The sequence below is a fragment of the Numenius arquata genome, chromosome W (assembly GCF_964106895.1).
Source record: "Numenius arquata chromosome W, bNumArq3.hap1.1, whole genome shotgun sequence".
Lineage (NCBI taxonomy): Eukaryota > Metazoa > Chordata > Aves > Charadriiformes > Scolopacidae > Numenius > Numenius arquata.
In genome coordinates, this window is record NC_133615.1 from 19,272,546 (window position 1) to 19,293,139 (window position 20,594).

The 20,594-nt window shown below is 45.0% G+C and overlaps 1 protein-coding gene across 3 annotated transcripts in view; it reads left to right on the forward strand.

Moving 5' to 3' along the window:
• Positions 1-18,473, forward strand: part of LOC141476555 (sorting nexin-2-like) — a 63,571-nt gene extending 45,098 nt beyond the window's left edge. For all 3 annotated transcript variants that reach the window (XM_074165244.1, XM_074165242.1, XM_074165243.1), the window contains exons 11-15: positions 6,598-6,803; positions 9,847-9,990; positions 16,909-16,989; positions 17,101-17,172; positions 17,992-18,473. In XM_074165244.1, coding sequence (XP_074021345.1) covers positions 6,598-6,803; positions 9,847-9,990; positions 16,909-16,989; positions 17,101-17,172; positions 17,992-18,042 — 554 coding nt within the window. In that variant the 3' untranslated portion in view covers positions 18,043-18,473. The remainder of the gene's footprint in view (positions 1-6,597; positions 6,804-9,846; positions 9,991-16,908; positions 16,990-17,100; positions 17,173-17,991) is intronic.
• The last annotated feature ends 2,121 nt before the right edge of the window (positions 18,474-20,594 follow it).

Consider the following 20,594-nt stretch of genomic DNA (forward strand, 5'->3'; position numbering starts at 1 on the left):
TCCCTGTGGGACGGGTCTGGTCTACAGATTGGGCCCTCTGTTCCACTCAGAAGGGAGTCACCTATTACAGTCACCTTTCTTTTTTTCTTAGTTGATGAGGTCCTGAGGCATGGGGGTGGGTGACTAGTCCTGGGTGACTCACTGGGTAGATCGTCCTCTTCGTTCTCATTTACCTCATCCCCAAAATCCAGAACTCCAAACCTATTATGCAGATGTAACTGGGAAGGTGAGGGAGGCTGTTGGGGGTTCCGCTTGCCTCTCCGAGGAAGGACCAGCCTCCATTCCCCCCTTTCTATTAAGTCCCCTCTCTCTGCCTGGTGACAGGGCGGGAGGGGATCATCTACTTTTATTAGAGCCTCTTCTTGCTGCCTTTGCCTCAGGGTACGGCTCCACCAGTCTATTTCACTTTCGCATTCTCTAATGCTTCTTAACCTTTCCACCTCTTCTCTCAGTTCCACCACCTGCCTGAGCAGGTCGTTTATCTGGTTGGGTGCCTGGGACTTTCAAGGCCAGTCAGGAAGGGAATAGTCAGCCTGGCACCCAGGAATCTTGAGGCTGACAGGGAGGGGAAGAAGAAATCCTATCTAGAGGGACCTTGGCAGGCTTGAGAGGTGGGCCTGTGGAAACCTCATGAAGTTCAACAAGGCCAAGTGCAAGGTCCTGCATGTGGGTCGGGGCAATCCCAAGCACAAATACAGGCTGGGCGGAGAATGGATTGAGAGCAGCCCTGAAAAGGACTTTTGGGTGGTGGTGGATAAGAAGCTCAACATGAGCCAACAATGTGTGTTTGCAGCCCAGAAGGCCAACCGCATCCTGGGCTGCATCGCAAGAAGTGTGGCCAGCAGTTCGAGGGAGGTGATTCTGCCCCTCTTCTCTGCTCTCGTGAGACCCCACCTGGAATACTGTGTCCAGCTCTGGGGCCCCCAACATAAGAAGAACCTGGACCTCTTAGAGTGAGTCCAGAGGAGGGCCATGAAGATGATCAGAGGGCTGGAGCACCTCTCCTATGAAGACAGGCTGAGAGAGTTGGGGTTGTTCAGCCTGGAGTAGAGAAGGCTCTGGGGAGACCTTATAGCAGCCTTCCAGTACCTGAAGGGGGCCTACAAGAAAGCTGGAGAGGGACTCTTTATCAGGGAGTGTGGTGATAGGATGAGGAGTAATGGTTTTAGACTGAAAGAGCGTAGATTTACATTAGACATTAGGGAGAAATTCTTTACTATGTCGGTGGTGAGGCACTGGAACAGGTTCCCCAGAGAAGTTGTGGATGCCCCATCCCTGGAAGTGTTCAAGGCCAGACTGGATGGGACTTTGAGCCACCTGAAATTGGTTGGATGGTCGCATCCAGAGGATAGTGGTCAACAGCTCAATGTCCGGATGGAGATTGGTGACAAGTGGTGTCCCTTAGGGGTCCATATTGGGACCAGTACTGTTTAATATCTTCATCGATGACATACACAGTGGGATCGAGTTCACTCTCAGCAAATTTTCAGATGAAACCAAGCTGAGTGGTGTGGTTGACACACCTGAGGGACCAGATGCCCTCCAGAGAGACCTGGACAAGCTCAGAAAGTGGGCCTGTGTGAACCTCATGAGGTTCAACAAGACCAAGTGCTAGGTCCTGCACCTGGGACAAGCCAACCCCGGTATCAGTACGGGCTGGGGGATGAAGGAATTGAGAGCAGCCCTGCAGAGAAGGACTTGGGGGTACTGGTGGATGAAAGGCTGGACATGAGCCAACAATGTGTGCTCGCAGCCCAGAAAGCCAACGGTATCCTGGGCTGCATCAAAAGAAGCGTGGCGGGCAAGTCAGGGGAGGTGATTCTGCCCCTCCCCTCTGGTGAGACCCCACCTGGAGTGCTGTGTCCAGCCTGGAGCCCTCAGTACAGGAAAGACATGGACCTGTTGGAGCGGGTCCAGAGGAGGGCCACAAAAACAATCGCAGAATCGTCATGGTTGGAAAGGACCTCTGAGATCACCGAGTCCAACCATACACACACACACAAAAAAAACCTACAATCTCGGCCACTAGAGCATGCTACTAGAGCATGCCCAGAAGTGCACATCTACACATTTCTTAAATACCTCCAGGGATGGTGACTCAACCACCTCCCTGGGCAGGCTCTTCCAGTGCCTGACCACCCTCTCAGTAAATTAATTCTTCCTAATATCTAATCTAAACCTCCCCTGCCGCAACTTCAGATCATTTCCCCTGGTCCTGTCATTATTCCCTTGGGAGAAGAGGCCAACACCCACTTCTCTACAACCTCCTTTCAGGTAGTTGTAGAGGGCAATGAGGTCCCCCCGCAGCCTCCTCTTCTCCAAACTAAACATGCCCAGTTCCCTCAGCCTCTCCTCATATGACTTGTTCTCTAGACCCCTCACCAGCCTGGTAGCTCTCCTCTGGACACGCTCCAGCAGCTCAATGTCCTTCTTGTAGTGAGGGGCCCAGAACTGAACACAGTACTCGAGGTGAGGCCTCACCAGTGCCAAGTACAGAGGCACGATCACTTAGAATCATAGAATGGTTAGAGTTGGAAGGGACCTTAAAGATCATCTAGTTCCAACCCCCCCCTGCCATGGGCAGGGACACCTCCCACTAGAGCAGGTTGCTCAAAACCCCATCCAGCCTGGCCTTAAACACTTCCAGGGATGGGGCATCCACAACTTCCCTGGGCAACCTGTTCCAGTGCCTCACCACCCTCACAGTAAAGAATTTCTTTCTGGTATCTAATCTAAATCTCCCCTCTTCAAATTTAAAACCATTACCCCTTGTCCTGTCACTACATCTCCTGACAAAGAGTCCCTCTCCAGCTCTCCTGTAGGCTCCCTTCAGATATTGGAAGGCTGCAATAAGGAGCCTTCTCTTCTCCAGGCTGAACAACCCCAGCTCTCTCAGCCTGTCTTCATAGGAGAGGTGCTCCAGCCCTCTGATCATCTTCGTGGCCCTCTGCTGGACCCGTTCCAACAGGTCCATGTCCTTCCTGTGTTGAGGACTCCAGAGCTGGACACAGTACTCCAGGTGGGGTCTCACGAGCGCAGAGTAGAGGGGGAGAATCACCTCCTGCGACCTGCTGGCCAGACTTCTCTTGATGCAGCCCAGGCTGCCAGTGCGCGCTGCCGGCTCATGTCTCATCCACGAGCACTCCCAAGTCCTTTTCCTCAGGGCTGTTCTCCAGCCATTTTCCGCCCAACCTGTATTTGTGCCTGGGATTGCCACATCCCAGGTGCAGGACCCTGCACTTGGCTTGGTTGAACTTCATGCAATTTGCACGAGCCCACTTCTCAAGCCTATCCAGGTCCCTCTGAATGGCATCCGTTCCCTCCAGCGTGTCGACTGCGCCACCGAGCTTGGTGTCGTCTGCAAACTTGCTGAGGGTGCACTCTATCCCCCTGTCCATGTCTCCGACAAAGATGTTAAATAGCACTGGTCCCAGTACTGAGGAACACCACTCATCACTGGCCGCCACTTGGACATTGAGCCGTTGACCGCAACCCTTTGAGTGCGGCCGTCCAGCCAGATCCTTATCCACCGAGTGGTCCATCCATCGAATCCATGACTTTCCAATTTTGAGACCAGGATGTGGTGCAGGACAGTGTCAAATGCTTTGCATAAGTCCAGGTAGATGACATCTGTTGCTCTGCCCTTGTCCACCAAGTGTGTGGCAGTATCGCAAAAGGCTACCAAATTTGTCAAGCACAATTTGCCCTTGGTGAAGCCATGTTGGCTGTCTCCAATCACCTCCTTATTTTCCATGTGCCTTAGCAGAGATTCCAGGAGGATCTGCTCCATGATCTTTCCAGGCACAGAGGTGAGGCTGACTGGCCTATAGTTCCCTGGGTCTTCTTTTTTTCCTTTTTTGAATATCGGGGTTATGTTTCCCCTTTTTCCAGTCAGCGGGAACTTCGCCACATTGCCACGATTTCTCAAATATGATGGAAAGCAGCTTAGCAACTTCATCTGCCAGCTCCCTCAGGACACTTGGGTGGATTTCATCAGGTCCCATGGACTTATGCACCTTCAGGTTCCTTAGGTGGTCTCGAACCTGCTCTTCTCCTACTGTGGGCAGTTCTTCATTCTCAGAGCCCTTGTTTTTGCCTTCCATGACTTGGGCAGTGTGGTTAGAGCCCTTGCCGGTGAAGACTGAGGCAAAAAACTCATTCAGTAGCTCAGCCTTATCCATATCCTGGGAGGCCAGGTCTCCCATTTCCTTCCGGAGAGGGCCCACAATTTCCCTAGTCTTGCCTTTATCCCTGACATATCTATACAAGTTTTTCTTATTGTCTTTGACGTCCTTGGCTAGATTTAGTTCTGCCTGGGCTTTCGCTTGCCTGATCTGGTTCCTGGCCACTCGGACAGCTTCTCTATATTCTGCCCAGTCTACCCGTCCTTTCTTCCACCCTCTATAGGCTTCCTTTTTGGTCCTGAGCTTGTCCAGCAGTTCCTTGTTCATCCATGCAGGCCTTCTGGCTATTTTGCCTGACTTCCCTACTCCTTCTGGCCACACTATTCCTGATACAAGCCAGGATGCTGTTGGCCTTCTTGGCCACCTGGGCACACTGCTGTCTCATGTTAAGCTGTCTGTCCACCAACACCCCCAGGTCCTTTTCTTCTGGGCAGCTTTCCAGCCACTTTTCCCCAAACCTGTAGCATTGCCTGGGGTTGTTGTGACCGAAATGCAGGACCCGGAACTTGGCCTTATTGATCCTCTTACCATTGGCTTTGGCTCAGAGGGCTGGAACATCTCTCTTCTGAAGGAAAGCTGAGAGTTGGGGTTGTTCAGCCTGGAGAAGAGAAGGCTCCAGGGAGACCTTATTGCAGCTTCTCAGTACTTAAAGGGGGCATGTAAGAAAGATGGGGACAAACTTTTTAGCAGGGCCTATTGCAATAGGACAAGGAGTAATGGCTTTAAACTAAAAGAGGGAAGATTTAGACTAGATATAAGGAAAAAAATTTTTACAATAAGGGTGGTGAAACACTGTCACATGTTGCCCAGAGAGGTGGTAGATGCCCCATCCCTGGAAACATTTAAGGTCAGGTTCGACGGGGCTCTGAGCAACCTGACCTACTTGAAGATGTCCCTACTCATTGTAGGGGAGGTTGGACTAGATGACCTTAATTTAAAGGTCCCTTCCAACCCACACTATTCTATGATTCTATGACCTCCTGCCAAGAAATGAGTCCTGAAACTTCCTCAGATGTCAGCAGGAATGAAGGACATTCTTTCTAAACTCAGCAGTCAGAATCTCCAAGGAGAGAACTATTCACAAGTTCTTACATCTCAAGCTTTAGCATTACAGATAAAATAATGCCTGACATTTCGGTGGCTTCAAGATGACACAGATTTCTTTTTATATATTTATGATTTTCTCATGGTGTGACTAGAAAGAGGCTGAAAGAAAACAGTGTGTATGACTGTGTCCTTTCCTTTTAGTCATTATTAGCATCTTGGTTTGTCGTGGTTTGGGCTGGGCTGGCCACTAAAATGAACGACAGATGCTCTCCTTTACTTCTCCCTTCAGAGGAGAGAAAATGAGAGAGACACATGAGTTGAAAAGAAACTAAAGTACTTTAATGAAATATTAGTAATAAAATATTAATAAGAAAAGATAATATTAATAAGAAAATAACAAAAATAGGGCCATGAAGATGATCAGAGGGCTGGAGCACCTCTCCTGTGAAGACAGGCTGAGAGAGTTGGGGTTGTTCAGTCTGGAGAAGAGAAGGCTCTGGGGAGACCTTATAGCAGCCTTCCAGTACCTGAAATGCGCCTACAAGAAAGTTGGAGAGGGACTCTTTATGAGGGAGTGTAGCAATAGTATGAGGGGTAATGATTTTAAACTGAAAGAGGGTAGATTTAGATTAGATATTAGGAAGAAATTCTTTACTATGTGGGTGGTGTGGCACTGGAACAGGTTGCTCAGAGAAGTTGTGGCTGCCCCATCCCTGGAAGTGTTTAAGGCCAGGCTGAATGGGGCTTTGAGTAACCTGGTTGTGTGAGCTGATGCAGGCAGGACGCGAGAACAACCACAAAACCATGGATGAAAGGCAAAGAACAAATTTAATCTCGATACCTCATGGATCGGGGGAATCTCTGAAGCAGCACCCGGGCAGAGGCATGCAAGCAGGGGACGCGGGCACCGCAGAACGAGAGAGAGTTCTTATTATCAAGAGAGTCCTTGTTAGCAAGGGAGTGAGGCAGCGAGAGCTCAGACTTGCTGTTCTGGCCTGTATTTCAAGTATTCAGGCAGGCATAGTTCTTCGCTGTGTTTTGATCTTCTTCAACAGCAGGGCAGGAATCTCAGGCATGTTTGATAAGGTGCCCCTGAGTCCATCCCAGGCCTACGTTATCTAAGTGCAGATGTTCCACTTGTTTAGCACATAAGACTAAGCAACAATTAGTGTGATATGTTCTCCTAAATTTGGTTTCACTGTGATCTCCTTGTGTATTTTATCATGAGCTTTGGGAAATATAGTTTATATTTTTCAGTTGGTAAAGTTAGGGTTGTTGTAGGGCAGAGGTCTGCTTGGTTGATCTGTCTTGAAGAGTAACATAACAAATTTACGTTGTTGTACTGAATGTCACTCCTGTATTTCAGAGCTTTCAGCCAACACAGCTGCCTTTGCTAAAAGTGCTGCTATGTTAGGTAATTCTGAGGACCACACTGCTCTTTCTAGAGCTTTGTCTCAGCTTGCAGAGGTTGAGGAGAAGATAGATCGGTTGCATCAAGAACAAGCTTTTGCTGATTTTTATGTGTTCTCAGAACTGCTTGGTGACTACATTCGTCTTATTGCTGCATTAAAAGTAAGTACTGCTAGGAAAAATGCTTAATTTTTGTGTTTAGGGTCACACTTTGCAGTTTGTATATTTAAGGTAAATGGCCAGGTTGAATGAGGCTTTGAGCAACCTGGTCTAGTGGAAGGTATCCCTGCCCATGGCAGGTGGGTTGGAACTAGATGATCTTTAAGGCCTCTTCCAACTGAAACCATTCTATGAATGTTTATGCATTTGCATGCTTCATTACGCAGTTAAGACTTGCTGAGTTTTTGCCTGAAATTCCAATCAAGTAAAATGAATGAATCCATGATCAGTTATTCCCATGATAAAAAAAATTGTTGTGACAAAAAACAGGCATGGATTAATAGGATCCAGACAAAATCTAAATGGTGACTGTCTTCTGATTAGAGCAATATTAATTGTGCAGAGTATTTAGGGACACCATACTAGTTAGCATGCTGTACATGTTTCTTTCAGGTAACTGATTTTTACAGTATGCTCATAAAATCTTTTCAAGAACATAATTTGGCCATATTAGATAACCTGTAGTTTCAGTAAATAAGCAAAAAATATCATTTGTGGACCTACATCTCATTAAAGAAGGTATTCAGTTTTGGTGTACAGCATGATTAGGTTTTGACGTGGGGAGGGGTTGTATTGGGTTTATGTGGCAAGGCTTTGGTAGTGGGGAGGCTGCAGGGGTGGCCTCTGTGAGAAGAGGCCAGGAGCTGCCCAGTGCCAGACACAGCTGGTTCCAGACAGCTCCCCAATGGATTCGCCACTGGTCAAAGCTGAGCCAATTAGCAAAGCTGGTGGTACCTCTGTGAAAACATTTCAACATTCAACATATTCATCAATGACCTGGACGAGGGGACAGAGTGTATCCTCAGCAAGTTTGCTGATGATACCAAACTGGGAGGGCTGGCTGACACTCCAGAGGGCTGTGCCGCCATCCAGCATGACCTGGACAGGCTGGAGAGCTGGGCAGAAAGGAACCTAATGAGGTTCAACAAGGGCAAGTGTAGGGTCCTGCACTTGGGGAGGAAGAATGCCAGACACCAGTATAGGTTAGGGGTGGACCTGCTGGAAAGCACTTCTGAGGAGAAGGATCTGGGGGTCCTGGTGGATAGTAAACTCTCCATGAGCCAGCAATGTGCCCTTGTCACCAAGAAGGCCAATAGAATCCTGGGCTGCATAGGGAAGAGTGTGGCCACTAGGTCGAGGGAGGTCATTCTCCCCCTCTACTCTGCACTGGTGAGGCCACAACTGGAATACTGCATCCAGTTCTGGGCTCCCCAGTTCAAGGGAGACAGGGAACTACTGGAGAGAGTCCAGCGAAGGGCAACAAAGATGATTGAGGGATTGGAGCATCTCCCTTATGAGGAAAGGCTGAGAGAGCTGGGACTCTTTAGCCTGGAGAAGAGAAGGCTGAGGGGAGACCTTATTAATGCTTATAAGTATCTAAAGGGTGGGTTGAAGGAGGAGGGAGCCGGACTCTTTTCAGTGGTTGCCAGTGAGAGGACGAGGGGCAACGGGCACAAGCTGGAACATAGGAGGTTCCATTCAAATATGAGGAGAAACTTCTTTATGGTGAGGGTGCCAGAGCCCTGGAACAGGCTGCCCAGGGAGGTTGTGGAGTCCCCTTCTCTGGAGATTTTCAAGACCCACCGGGATGCAGTCCTGAGTAATGTGCTCTAGGCAATCCTGCTCTAGCAGGGGAGTTGGACTAGATGATCTCTAGAGGTCCCTTCCAACTCTGACAATTCCGTGATTCTGTGATTCCGTGATTTAAGAAAGGACATATTGGTGCTCAGCAGAGTGTGTATGTGAGGGGGAAGTGTAAGAAACGATCCTGCAGGCACCAAGGTCACAGAAGAACGTGACAGAGAAGAAGGAGGGTGAGGAGGCGCTCCAGGTGCTGGAACAGGTATTTCCCTGCAGCCTTTAGAGAGGACCACACCCGAGCAAGTGGATATACCCTGAAGGAAGCTTCAGTCCTGGAGAGCCCACATGGGAGCAGGCTCCTGACAGGAACTGTGGCCTGCGGAAAGGAGCCCATGCAGGAGCAGTTTTTGAAGGACTGTAGCCCAGGGGAAGGACTCATGTTGGAGCAGGGGAAAAGTGTGAGGAGGAAGGAGCGGCAGAGAGGAGCTATTATGAACTGACTGCACCCCCCATCCCTCCTATGCTGCTCAGACAGGGGTGAGGTAGAAGAGTTGGGAATGAAGGAATGAAGTTGAGCCTGGGAAGAAGGTGGGGGGAAGGTGGTTTAGTTTTTGTCTTTGTTTCTCACCTTCCTACTCTGTTTTTAAATTGTCAGTGAAATAATCTTCCCCAAGTTGAGTCAGTTTTGCCTGTGATGGTAATTGGTAAGTGATCTCCCTGTCTTTATCCTGACCCGTGAGCTTTTTTTTCATCTTATTTTCTCCCCGTCCTGTTGAGGAGGAGGAATGAGAGAGCAGCTGTGGGTGGGGGTCTGGCAGCCAGCCAAGGATCAACCCATCACAGGGGTGTCTAAGAATTTTATCCAGAAATATCTTTGAACTTGTCAGGCTGTTGGGAATTTTTATATTTTATATATCTATACACACACATAAAATATATATATAGTTATAGTCTATATGTTATTATATATTGTTATTCTATATATTATATAGAATACATAATATGTTAAAAATGTATACTTTAATTCTACTACCTCCATCCATTGCTAACAAAAATGTACTGCCAGATGTGTATAGTCAATGAAAAAGTTTGCTAGAATCTGTATTTAAAGAAGCATTTGTGTATTATAGCACTTTGCAGTGGTCGCTTTGGTGGTATTGTGTTGGGACAAGGAACACAATGATTTGGAGCACCAAGGTGTCTGCTCTAAAGAGGCTTCTTGAATGTCCTCTGTTATTTTTAGATGGTATTTAGCTGTGCAAGCATGCTGTCAAATAAAATCCAAGACACAGTGAAGTTTCTTTTGAATACACTTGTTCCAGTTTTATCCAGAAATTTCTTTTCCTAATAGGAATTTAGATAGCTTTAACAATTGCAATTGCTTATTAAATGCCCATGCTTACAGGATGTGTTTGATCATCGAATGAAATGCTGGCAGAAATGGCAAGATGCTCAGGTCACTTTACAAAAAAAACGTGAAGCTGAAGCAAAGCTCCAACTTGCCAATAGACCTGATAAACTGCAGCAAGCTAAAGATGATATAAAAGAGGTAATGTTGTCAAGTATTTATATTATTCTGGAGGCCAGACTTTTTGTACTGATTCATTCAGTCCCCATTAATGTACTATTTTATACAATTTTTGTTTATGTCATGTATTTGCTATTTTCCATATTTACTGAAATTTTAAATGGAATTTATTTAAAATATGACATGCGTACAATTGTTACCCATTCTGAGATGTTTAAGGCAATTGAATACTGTCTCTACAGAGTCTGGGAGATGGGAGGAGGGGAACATGAACAAGTTTAAAAATGCTTTTAACTGTTGCAGATGACTTTGGTAGTCAGAAGAACATCTCTTGGCTTCTAAAGCTAAAATCTAGCTAAAAAGATTAATGGAGAACTGTTCTCATGTTTTGCTTAATGATCCAGCATATTTACTTTTTTTTTTTTTAATATATACATATATTATAATTTCAGTCAAAATATAATGTGTTGAAGTTTCATAAATTATACACTTTTTCTAACATGCTTCACTAAGGAAATTGAAGAGGTAGGACATTCATTTTCTCATGAAATAATGGAGAACATCATTGCAGATTTCAGTCTCTTAAGCACTTTATTTTGTTTGGCTGCCTCATTGGTCACTAACCAAAGCTGATTTGTTCTTTCTGCATTTCAGTATATTTTATGTACAGTGTTGAAGCCGCTCATTAACATGACTTTTTTTTTTTTTAAAAAGGCCCTTGTTGACTGGGGGGAAAAAAGTGTCACTCTTGTGACCGCATTCTTGCTGGTTGGCTCTCTTGATGTCATCCATCCACCATGCAACAAGTGAGCTGGAACTCATTGGCAAAACTAATTCCTGAGTGTTTGGAGTAGTAGGAAATACTCAATGACCCTTTCTCATTCTTAATATAAAAAGAATTAATGATGTTGTTCCTGAAGGATTTCTTTTTCCTACTTTATTGTGTGTTTAGAGAAGGTTGTTAGTAAACCCAGAATTTGAATATTCTCGCAGAAAATTATTGCTTCCTCTGAAATATATTCAGAGCTGCTGAATTCTTTAATAGTAGTCCTTTTGATAGAGATATCGAAAAGTTGAAACCTATGCAGCTTGAGCTTCATCTGTGACTCAGTTCCTTTGCACAGATAAAAGGTAAAAGAGTAGTCCTCAAAACACCATATTAAAGAAGGGGAACATTTTTTCCTTGTCAGAAACTGTAAGATGACATACTTGTCCAGTGACAATTCCTACAAACCCTAGTGTTTGGGTATGATGAAACTGGGATGTGGGTCCATAGGCCTATAGAGGCTTTCTCTGAAGTCTTGGGCACCTCTAAGATGCTGTAATAGGAAGGCACAAGTTTTTCAAAGCAGTCTTAATCTCTCTCTCCTGGACTGAATTTTATATTGATTTAGTTATTAGCTAACTCTCGAGGCTGTGCACATATTAGTGTTTCCCTGAAGCACTCGCTGAGGAACAGCTCCAGTGCAGGTACATCTGCAAGGGAGCATGGGATCAGGGCAAAAAGGGGCTTCTCCTGAGCTTTCTGGAGCCAGGGAAACACTAGGAGAGTACAGGCAACCCGCGGGAGCCAGCAGCTCGCACAAGGGTTGCTGATGAGGCAGGGCCAGCAGTAACAGTGGCCACCCCCACTCTCATAAAAGGCAGCCCTAGGGAGCTCTGCGACCAGAGCAGGCAAACAGAGTGTGGTGTGACAGTTTGCACGGAAGCTGTACCAGCTCCACCAGGGAGCCATGGTATCTACCCAGCGGAAAGCCTTGGCCTCCCTAAGCTCTGCACCCAGCAGGACTGATTCAGCTTCCCAGGTGGAGCTCTCATGGGAGCACACTGCCACACAGTTATCAGGCTGCAGGGTGTGCCCTACTCTTATGCCAATATCAGGTGACTGCAGTGAGCTCCTCCACTTAGTGATGCAGCTCCAGGAGGAGGTAAGTAAGTTGAGAACGACCAGGGAGTTTGAGAGAGAGATAGATTGCTGGAGTCACACCCTACCTTCCCTGGGACAGGCCCAACAGGCAGACAGGGCACATGATACAGAGAATTCCCTGTACTCTCTCTGCCTGGCCGAATGTGGTAACTTAGAGGATGGGGGGCAATGGCAACAAGTTCCTGCCCCATGTAGCAGGCGTGTCTCCCCAGTAACTCCCCCAACTTCCCAGGTACCCTTGTAAAATAGGTATGAGGTTCTGCATGCAGAACCAAACAATGACAAGGACAATGAATCAATTAGCGTGGAGGTGTCTCTGAGATTAAGTCAAATGACATCTCACATCAAAACCTCTATAGTAAAGAAAAAAAGATGAGTCATTGTCATAGGTGACTTTCTCCTGAAGGGAGCAGAAGGCCCAATATGCAGACCAGATCCACTTAGGGAAGTCTGCTGCCTCCCAGGGGCCTGGGTTAAAGATATAAAGAAAAAGCTTCCTTCCCCGGTACAGCCCTCAGATTATTATCTGTTACTGATTTTTCAGGTAGGCAGCAATGAACTGGCAACAAGAAGCCCAAGGGCAATCAAGAGAGAATTCTGGGTCTTGGGACGACTGGTTAAGGGATCAGGAGCACAAGTAGTGTTCTCCTCTATCCCTCCAGCTACAGGGAAGGACGAGGGAAGAAACAGGAAGAGCTAACAGATCAATACCTGGCTCCGAGCCTGGTGTCAGCAGTAGGACTTTGAGTGTTTTGATCATGGGTCAGTTTACGCAACACCAGGCCTGCAGGCGACAGACTGGGTATACCTGTCTCAAAGGGGGAAAAGGTTCTTGGCACCAAGAGTTGGCAGGGCTTATCGAAAGGGCTTTAAAATAGATTTGAAGGGGGAAGGGGATGAAACCAGGCTCGCTAGAGATAAGCGTGGGAGTGGCGTGCCAATGTTTCTGGGACGGTATGCTAGTGAGGTCCTTCTGTCTGCCGTCTCAATGGAGGTAGAGGACGGAGATCCATGTGGCAGCAAAGATGCAAGTGTTAGAAACTACAGCAGCACCTGGGAATGGTCAAGTAGGAATTAGGGCTTCTCCCAGCAAAAAGGTGGTGGGACCATTAGCCCAACTGAAGTGCTTCTACACTAACGTATGCAGCATGGGCAACAAACAAGAGGAGCTGGAAGCCATTGTGCAGCAGGAAAACTATGATGTAGTTGCCATCATGGAAATGTGGTGGGATGAGTCACACAACTGCAGTGCTGCAATGGATGTCTATAAACTCTTCAGAAGGCATAGGCAAGGAAGGAGAGGCGGTGGAGTGGCCCTGTATGTCAGGGAGTGTTATGAATGTCTAGAACTTAATGATGGTGACAATAGGGTTGAGTGTTTATGGGTAAGAATCAGGGGGAAGGCCAGTAAGGCATATATCGTGGTGGGAGTCTGTTATAGACCACCCAACTAAGATGAAGAGAACAATAACATATTCTGTAAGTAGCTGGGAGAAGTCTCACAATCACTAGCCCTTGTCTTCATGAGGGACTTCAACTTACCAGATGTCTGCTGGAAATAAAATACAGCTGAGAGGGAACAGTCTAGGAGGTTCCTGAAGTGTGTTGAGGATAACTTCCTGACAACTAGGGAAGGTGCCCTGCTGGACCTGTTGTTTGCAAACAGAGAAGGACTTGTGGGTGATGTGACAGTTGGAGGCTGTCTTGGGCACAGTGAACATGAAATGACAGAGTTTTCAATTCTTGGAGAAGCAAGGAGGGGGGTCAGCAGAACTGCTACCTTGGACTTCTGGAGGGCAGACTTTGGCCTGTTTAGGGGCCTGCTTGACAGAGTCCCTTGGGAGGCAGTCCTGAAGGGCAAAGGTGTCCAGGAAGGCTAGATGTTCTTCAAGAAGGAGGTCTTAAAGGTGCAGGAGTAGGCCATCTCCATGTGCCAAAAAATGAGCCGTTGGGGAAAAAGACTGGCCTAGCTGAACAGAGAGCTATGGTCGCAACTCAGGGAAAAAAGGAGAGTTTATGGTCTTTGGAAGAAGGGGCAGGTGACTCGTGAGGATTGCAAAGATATTGAGAGGCTATGTAGGGAAAAAATTAGAAGGGGCAAAGCCCAACTGGAACTTCATCTGGCTACTGCTGTTCCCTGAGTACCCAGCCCCCTGAGCTAGAAGACAGGGACAGGGAGCAGAATTAAGTCCCCATAATCCAAGGGGAAATGGTGAGTGACACTTAGACACACGCAGGTCTATGGGGCCGAATGGGATCCACCCAAGGGTACAGAAGGAGCTGGCGGATGTGCTCACCAAGCCACTTTCCATCATTTACCAGCAGTCCTGGTAAACTGGGGAGGTCCCAGTTGACTGGAAGATAGCAAATGTGATGCCCACCTACAAGATAGGGCCAGAAGGAGGATCCGGGGAACTACAGGCCTGTCAGTTTGACCTCGGTGCCTGGGAAGGTTATGGAACAGATTATCCTGAGTGCCAATATGTGACATGTGCAGGACTACCAGGTGATTAGGCCCAGCCAGCATGGGTTAATGAAAGGCAGGTCCTGCTTGACAAATCTGACCACCTCCTGTAATAAGGTGACCTGCTTAGTGCATGAGGGAAAGGCTGTGGATGTCACCTACCTGGACTTTAGTAAAGCCTTTGACACCCTTTCCCACAGCATTCTCCTGGAGAAACTGGCTGCTCATGGCTTGGATGGGAGTACTCTTTGCTGGGTAAAAAACTGGCCAGATGGCCAGGCCCAAAAAATTGTAGTGAATGGAGTTAAATCCAGTTGGTGGCTGGTCACAAGGGATGTTCCCCAGGGATGTACTAGGGCCAGTTCTCTTTAAGATCTTTATCAACGACCTGGATGAGGGGATTGAGTGCACCCTCAGTAAGTTTGCAGAGGACACCAAGTTGGACGTGAGTGTTGATCTGTCAGATGGCTCTACAGAGGGATCTGGACAGGCTGAATTGATGGGCCAAGGCCAATGGTATGAGGTTCAACAAGGCCATGTGCCGGGTCCTGCACTTAGGTCACAACAGGCTTGGGGCAGAGTGGCTGGAGAGATGCCTGGCAGAAAAGGACCTGGGAGTGTTGGTCAACTGCTGGCTGAATGTGAGCCAGCAGTGTGCCCAAGTGGCCAAGAAGGCCAACAGCATCCTGGCTTGTATCAGGAACAGTGTGGCCAGCAGAACTAGGGAAGTGATTGTTCCCCTGTACTGGGCACTGGTGAGGCCCCACCTCGAAACCTGTGTTCATTTTTGGGCCCCTCACTACAAGAAAGACGTTGAGGTGCTGGAGAATGTCCAGAGAAGGGCAACAAAGCTGGCGAGGGGTCTAGAGCACAAGTTTTATGAGGAGTGGCTGAGGGAGCTGGGGTTATTCAGCCTAGAGAAAAAGGAGGCTGAAGGGAGACCTTATTGCTCTTTACAGCTACCTGAAAGGAGGTTGTAGCAAGGTGGGTGTTGGTCTCCCAAGTAACAAGCGATAGGACAAGAGGAAATGGCCTCAAGTTGCACCAGGGGAGGTTTAGGATGGATATTAGGAAAACATTCTTCACAGAAAGGGTTTTCAAGCATTGGAGCATGCTTCCCAGGGGAGTGATTGAATCACCATCCCTGGAGGTATATAAATGACGGGTAGGCGTGGTGCTTAGGGACGCAGTTTAGTGGTGGTTTTGGCAGTGTTAGGTTAATGGTTGGAACTGATGATCTTAAAGGTCCCTTTCAACCTAGACAATTCTATGATCCTGTTATGACTTATTGCATAGCTCCAGAAGCGTACATCTGAAAAGATAATAAGGGAACTTTGAATAAATACAGACTAAAACCATAAATATCTCAAGTTATTTATTTGAATAGATGTTCATTACATATTGCAACAGTAAGATGACACTGTACCACAAAATGCTCTTGTCATTAAATAGCACCACTAGATTGCTAGCAGGAATATACTATATTGGTGTATGTTGCTTCCTGGCTGCTTTTTTTCTGAGGAAGATAACTGTTACCAGTTCTTTTAGCTTCCATAATTCAGTTAGTATGTTAAGATTAACAGATACAGTTGCATTTTTAGAATGTCTGTTAGCATGCATATGTCTGCAGTGTCAGGATGATAGCTTTTTTCATAATATACTTACACAGATGGTTTAAATTTAGCAATATAATAGTTGCATAAAAGGAGGTGCAAAAGAAAGTCTAGTAATGATCATACTTTCTTAATTGTGTAGCTGGATGTCTTTTGACATAAAATAAGGATAAACATGACCAAGTGTTTTATAGTATTATTAATGCCTTCTTCCCAGTATGGCAAAACCCTACAAGCAGCTTCACTTCCTCTGAATTTTCCTTCTGTGCTCTTACCTGCCATTTTTTTTTTGTTTGTTTGTTTTTTAATTCCTTCTGTCTCTTAAAACAGTCCCCACTGAGCAAGAGAGCTTGTGCTTTGGCTTGCCTAAATATGTTCTGATCAAAAAACACATCCTTCTTAGCTTGTCATCTGCAGCAGAAATATGACAAAGATAAGCATTTACTTGAGCATAGGCAGAGATGAAGATTTAATAATCTCTTCTGTGAATAGGAAAGTACAGGTAACTATTTTTTGAGACCTTTTCGTATTTGATTGAACAGGTAAGAAAACTTAAAGGTTTAGGTTCCTTTCATAGCAGTGTTTGTGAAGGGAATAGCTAATAAAGCTGTAGAGATCCTTTTTCTTTGCTAAAGAATCTTTAAATTTTTTGTTACTAAATATTTGTTAATAACAATATTAAGATATTTTTATATTTGGTATACAAATAACATTGCCTTAGAGATACCACTGTTTGAACTGATCTGATGACATCCTTCTCTATAAATTGTTGTTTTGAAATTACTGTACTGAGACTTTCCCTTAAGTATGTCAAAAACCAAATAGGTGCTTTTCAACTCTTGAATGACTATCACTAACATACTAAATAAAAGTTCAGATACCGATAGACTGAACAGAAAACGCAGTCTTATCTCTGCATGTTTTTCCTTTGCCAGTGGGAGACAAAAGTTCAGCAAGGAGAAAAAGATTTTGAACAGATCTCCGAAACCATTCGTGAGGAAGTGCAAAGATTTGAGGCATGTATAATTTTGTCCAAGTAAATGATAGTTTTGCTTTAGATAATATTGATGTTCCAAGCAAACTTGGTTAAGAGGTTAATCTGCCATAATTATTTACTCTATTAACAGAGGGAACGAGTGAAAGACTTTAAAACTGTTATTATCAAGTACTTAGAATCGTTAGTGCAAACACAACAGCAGGTATGAAATTTTAAAATTTTTGTACGAGTTAATACTTAATATATTCCATATTAGGGTAGTTAAAAAAGGCAGGCTTTAAGTATAGCAGTTTCTAAAACATAGATAACTAACTCTAGTCTGTAATAGGAGAACATAGTGATTGCTGTTTCCCAGCTTATTACTGTTCTCACTTGCATAGCCCTAATTCAGGGGGGCAAGAGAGAAGCTTTGTCAAGGATGTGGGGGGAGAATCTTTTCTATTCAAGTAATACTTTTACTTGTAGATTGGAGTAAAATGCATGAAATATGTGCTTAGGCTTACTGAAGAGACTTGAATACTCTAATGCTTATCTGCTTTTAAAAAAACCCCAAAAGTACAGCAGTAAAACAGCTTTCAGTGACTCAGAAGTAGGCCTGGTTCCCAAATGAGTGTCTGGAATCTTTCCATTTTTCAATCTGGGAATATAACCCTCCAGCTTTGTTTAATAAAAATAAAATAAAATAATTAAAAAACAAAGCACCTTTAGAGGTAAGAATGGCAAACTCACTGTGCAAACAAATTTTGTATAACTATATTCTGTGGCAATGTGCTCAGTGTGTAAGAATAACTGTTTGCATGAGCAGATTTGTGTATTTATTACTTGTGTTTTTCTTGCATCATGTAATAATGTGAATGGATAATTAATGAATGGACAATGGATAATGTGAATGGAAGCATCTGTGTTCTTACTTTGTCTAGTGGAGACAAATTCAGTACAAGAGGAGGAAGGTGTATGTATGTTCTTTTCGAACATTCAGTACTTAAAGTAAGGTTTATTTTTTTTTTTCCTTCTCTGCAAGCTAATAAAATACTGGGAGGCGTTCCTACCTGAAGCCAAATCCATCGCCTAAAAGAAGACTATTGCAAATAATAAGAGCCTCTGGATGTTTGTCCTGGATAAAAACTAAATTCCACACTGAAATCACTTCAAAATCATCCAAATAAACCGCTATATATTTTATGAATTAACATGTGGTGGTTTTATATACCATACCATTTTATTAGCAAGCTGCATGTCATGACCCTTTTTGAAGTGGACTGTCATGATGTTCTGCAATACATTGCTGAATTGAACACTATTGTGTCTTAGTAATTGCACCAAAATGTGCACTGTAAGGCCAGAAAGCAGATATTTTTGTTTCTTTACAATACAGTGTTCTGTAGTATGTTTACCTGATCTTTGAAACAAATTTAATTGCATTGATTAATGTTCACTTACATATTCCTGTCTATTCATGTTTCTGTGATTATGATAATAAAGAAATGTATCTTGTGAAACATTAAACTCTTATTTTCTTTCTCTAGTTATTTACTGGTGTTCTTAAAAGTAGCATTTATAACAGATTGATATTATATCAAAGGCAGCAACACATAGAATCATAGAATGGTTTGGGTTGGAAGGGATCTTTTAGAGACCGTCTAGTCCAGCCCTCTTGCAGTGCATCAGTTGTCATGCATTGAGCATGTCAGCTTCACATGATATCATTTTCTTGCAAATGGGCCTGGCCTCAGCACCCTGAGACACATTATTTGGTATCTGATTCTTGGTCTGTGATTTGTTTGTCTCTAGTGCTATCAGCATAAAGTAATCTTAATAGATTCTGATAGTTTGCTTGTGGAAGGTAAAGAATGCACTACAGATTGTCAGGTAGCTTTCTATGGCATGTAACATGATAGAGGCCCTCAGGATGGAAAAATAAGAACCCTATTTTGAGTGGTATTTAATTGCCCCCCATCTTAATACCCTGCTGTGGATGTCTTTGCTAACTCAGCAGGTTCAAAAACGTAGCTGTTTAACAAAGCAATGTTATTTGTGCTTAATAGTTGTTCACAGGTGGAATATATAGAGGGAAAAAAAAAAGGCATTGTTTCTCCCTATTCAAAAAGAAAAATGCTCAAGAGATGTAAAAATATCGAGTAATCTCCAGGGACTAAACTGTATGTATTTGATTTTTTTTTTTCACTCAGTTTTTAAGTTGGTATATTTGGTATAAGTGACACGGTTTTGGTAGCAGGCAGGAGGCTTGCAGGGAAGAGGCCTGCAAGCCTCTGTGGGAAGAGACCAGGGGCTGCCCCTGTGCTGGACACAGCTGGTTCTAGATGGCTCTGCAACAGACCCACCACAGGCCTGACGCGCGGAAACAAACCCTACAACTCGAAGAGAGTTATAAAGCAGGTATGTTTATTGCGGCACCGGGTGCAAGGGGGATTTCTCCTCCTAACTTGCACACCGGCTCGTAAAACAAGCATCTATTTATGATAAAAAGCATACATATTCATTAATGTGGGCTGGGTTATTATAATTAATTCTAAGAAAAGGCGTTACTATTCTAATTATTTCTAGGAACTCATTATCATAAGTCTCCTCCCCTTGCCGCATGCATACTGTCGCCTGGTGGTCGTGGGCCGGGGTCTTCTGGAGGAAGGCTCATAGTCTTCTTCACCGTGTACTTTTACCTTTGGCTTAGAATGCTGGGCTGGCTGGACCCCAAACCGCGGAACTGGTCCCGACCAGATGGGCACTTTACCCAGACAATTGGGTTCCTCCTTAGCATGCAGGCTGTTCCTGCTATCTTATACACAAGGCCAGCTCCTTATCTTGGAATGCTGGGCTCTGAGCTCTGTTCTTTGCCAAGCTGTACTAAATCTACACTAACGACCTTTAACCATTCATTCTCTGAATCAAGTCCCCCCTTTTCTTTCACCTTTGTAAATTCTTTTACAATTGCCTATAACACACTTTCCTTCTCCATCTGATTTCTAAAATACTTCCCTGACTCCACTCGTTCACGGAGCTGATGCTTCTTCCATTGAATGTATTCATCTTTGCCCCCCCTGGTACAACACATAAGACATCTAGTTAATGCACACACTAAGATTCCTAACAAAAGTATTGCTACTAGAAGGATAAACAGTTGTTTAAGCCAAGCCAGGTTAGGTAACCACGAGGTTAACTTTTCCCAAAGGTCTGAAAACCTGAATGTGGTGTCATCTTGCGCAGTCTGATGCAAAATCTGAGTTTTAGCTATGAACTTGCTCCATCCCCAGGCTATTGTCCTATTCACCGGCCCCCTGTGTCTATATTCTCCGTGTTCCCAGGTACAATTGTTACTGCTAATTAACACAACAAGCTCTTCTTTCAACACTTGTAAATCAAATCTGGGTCCTAAGGGGTAGATATTATCATCGTACTCACAATACCTGTTCAACTCATTTCCCTCTCTTGCCCAAAATTTGGGCCAGGTTCCATTGGCACTGTTTCAATCGCTTGCTGCCACCCCATATAGAGGCAATTTCATTTCTCCTTTGGGTAGGGTAGTACATACCCAACAATCTGACAGATTAGTAGCCCTTACCAATGTTTCCAGACTTCGTGAATATGTATTCATATCCCATGTCCCTC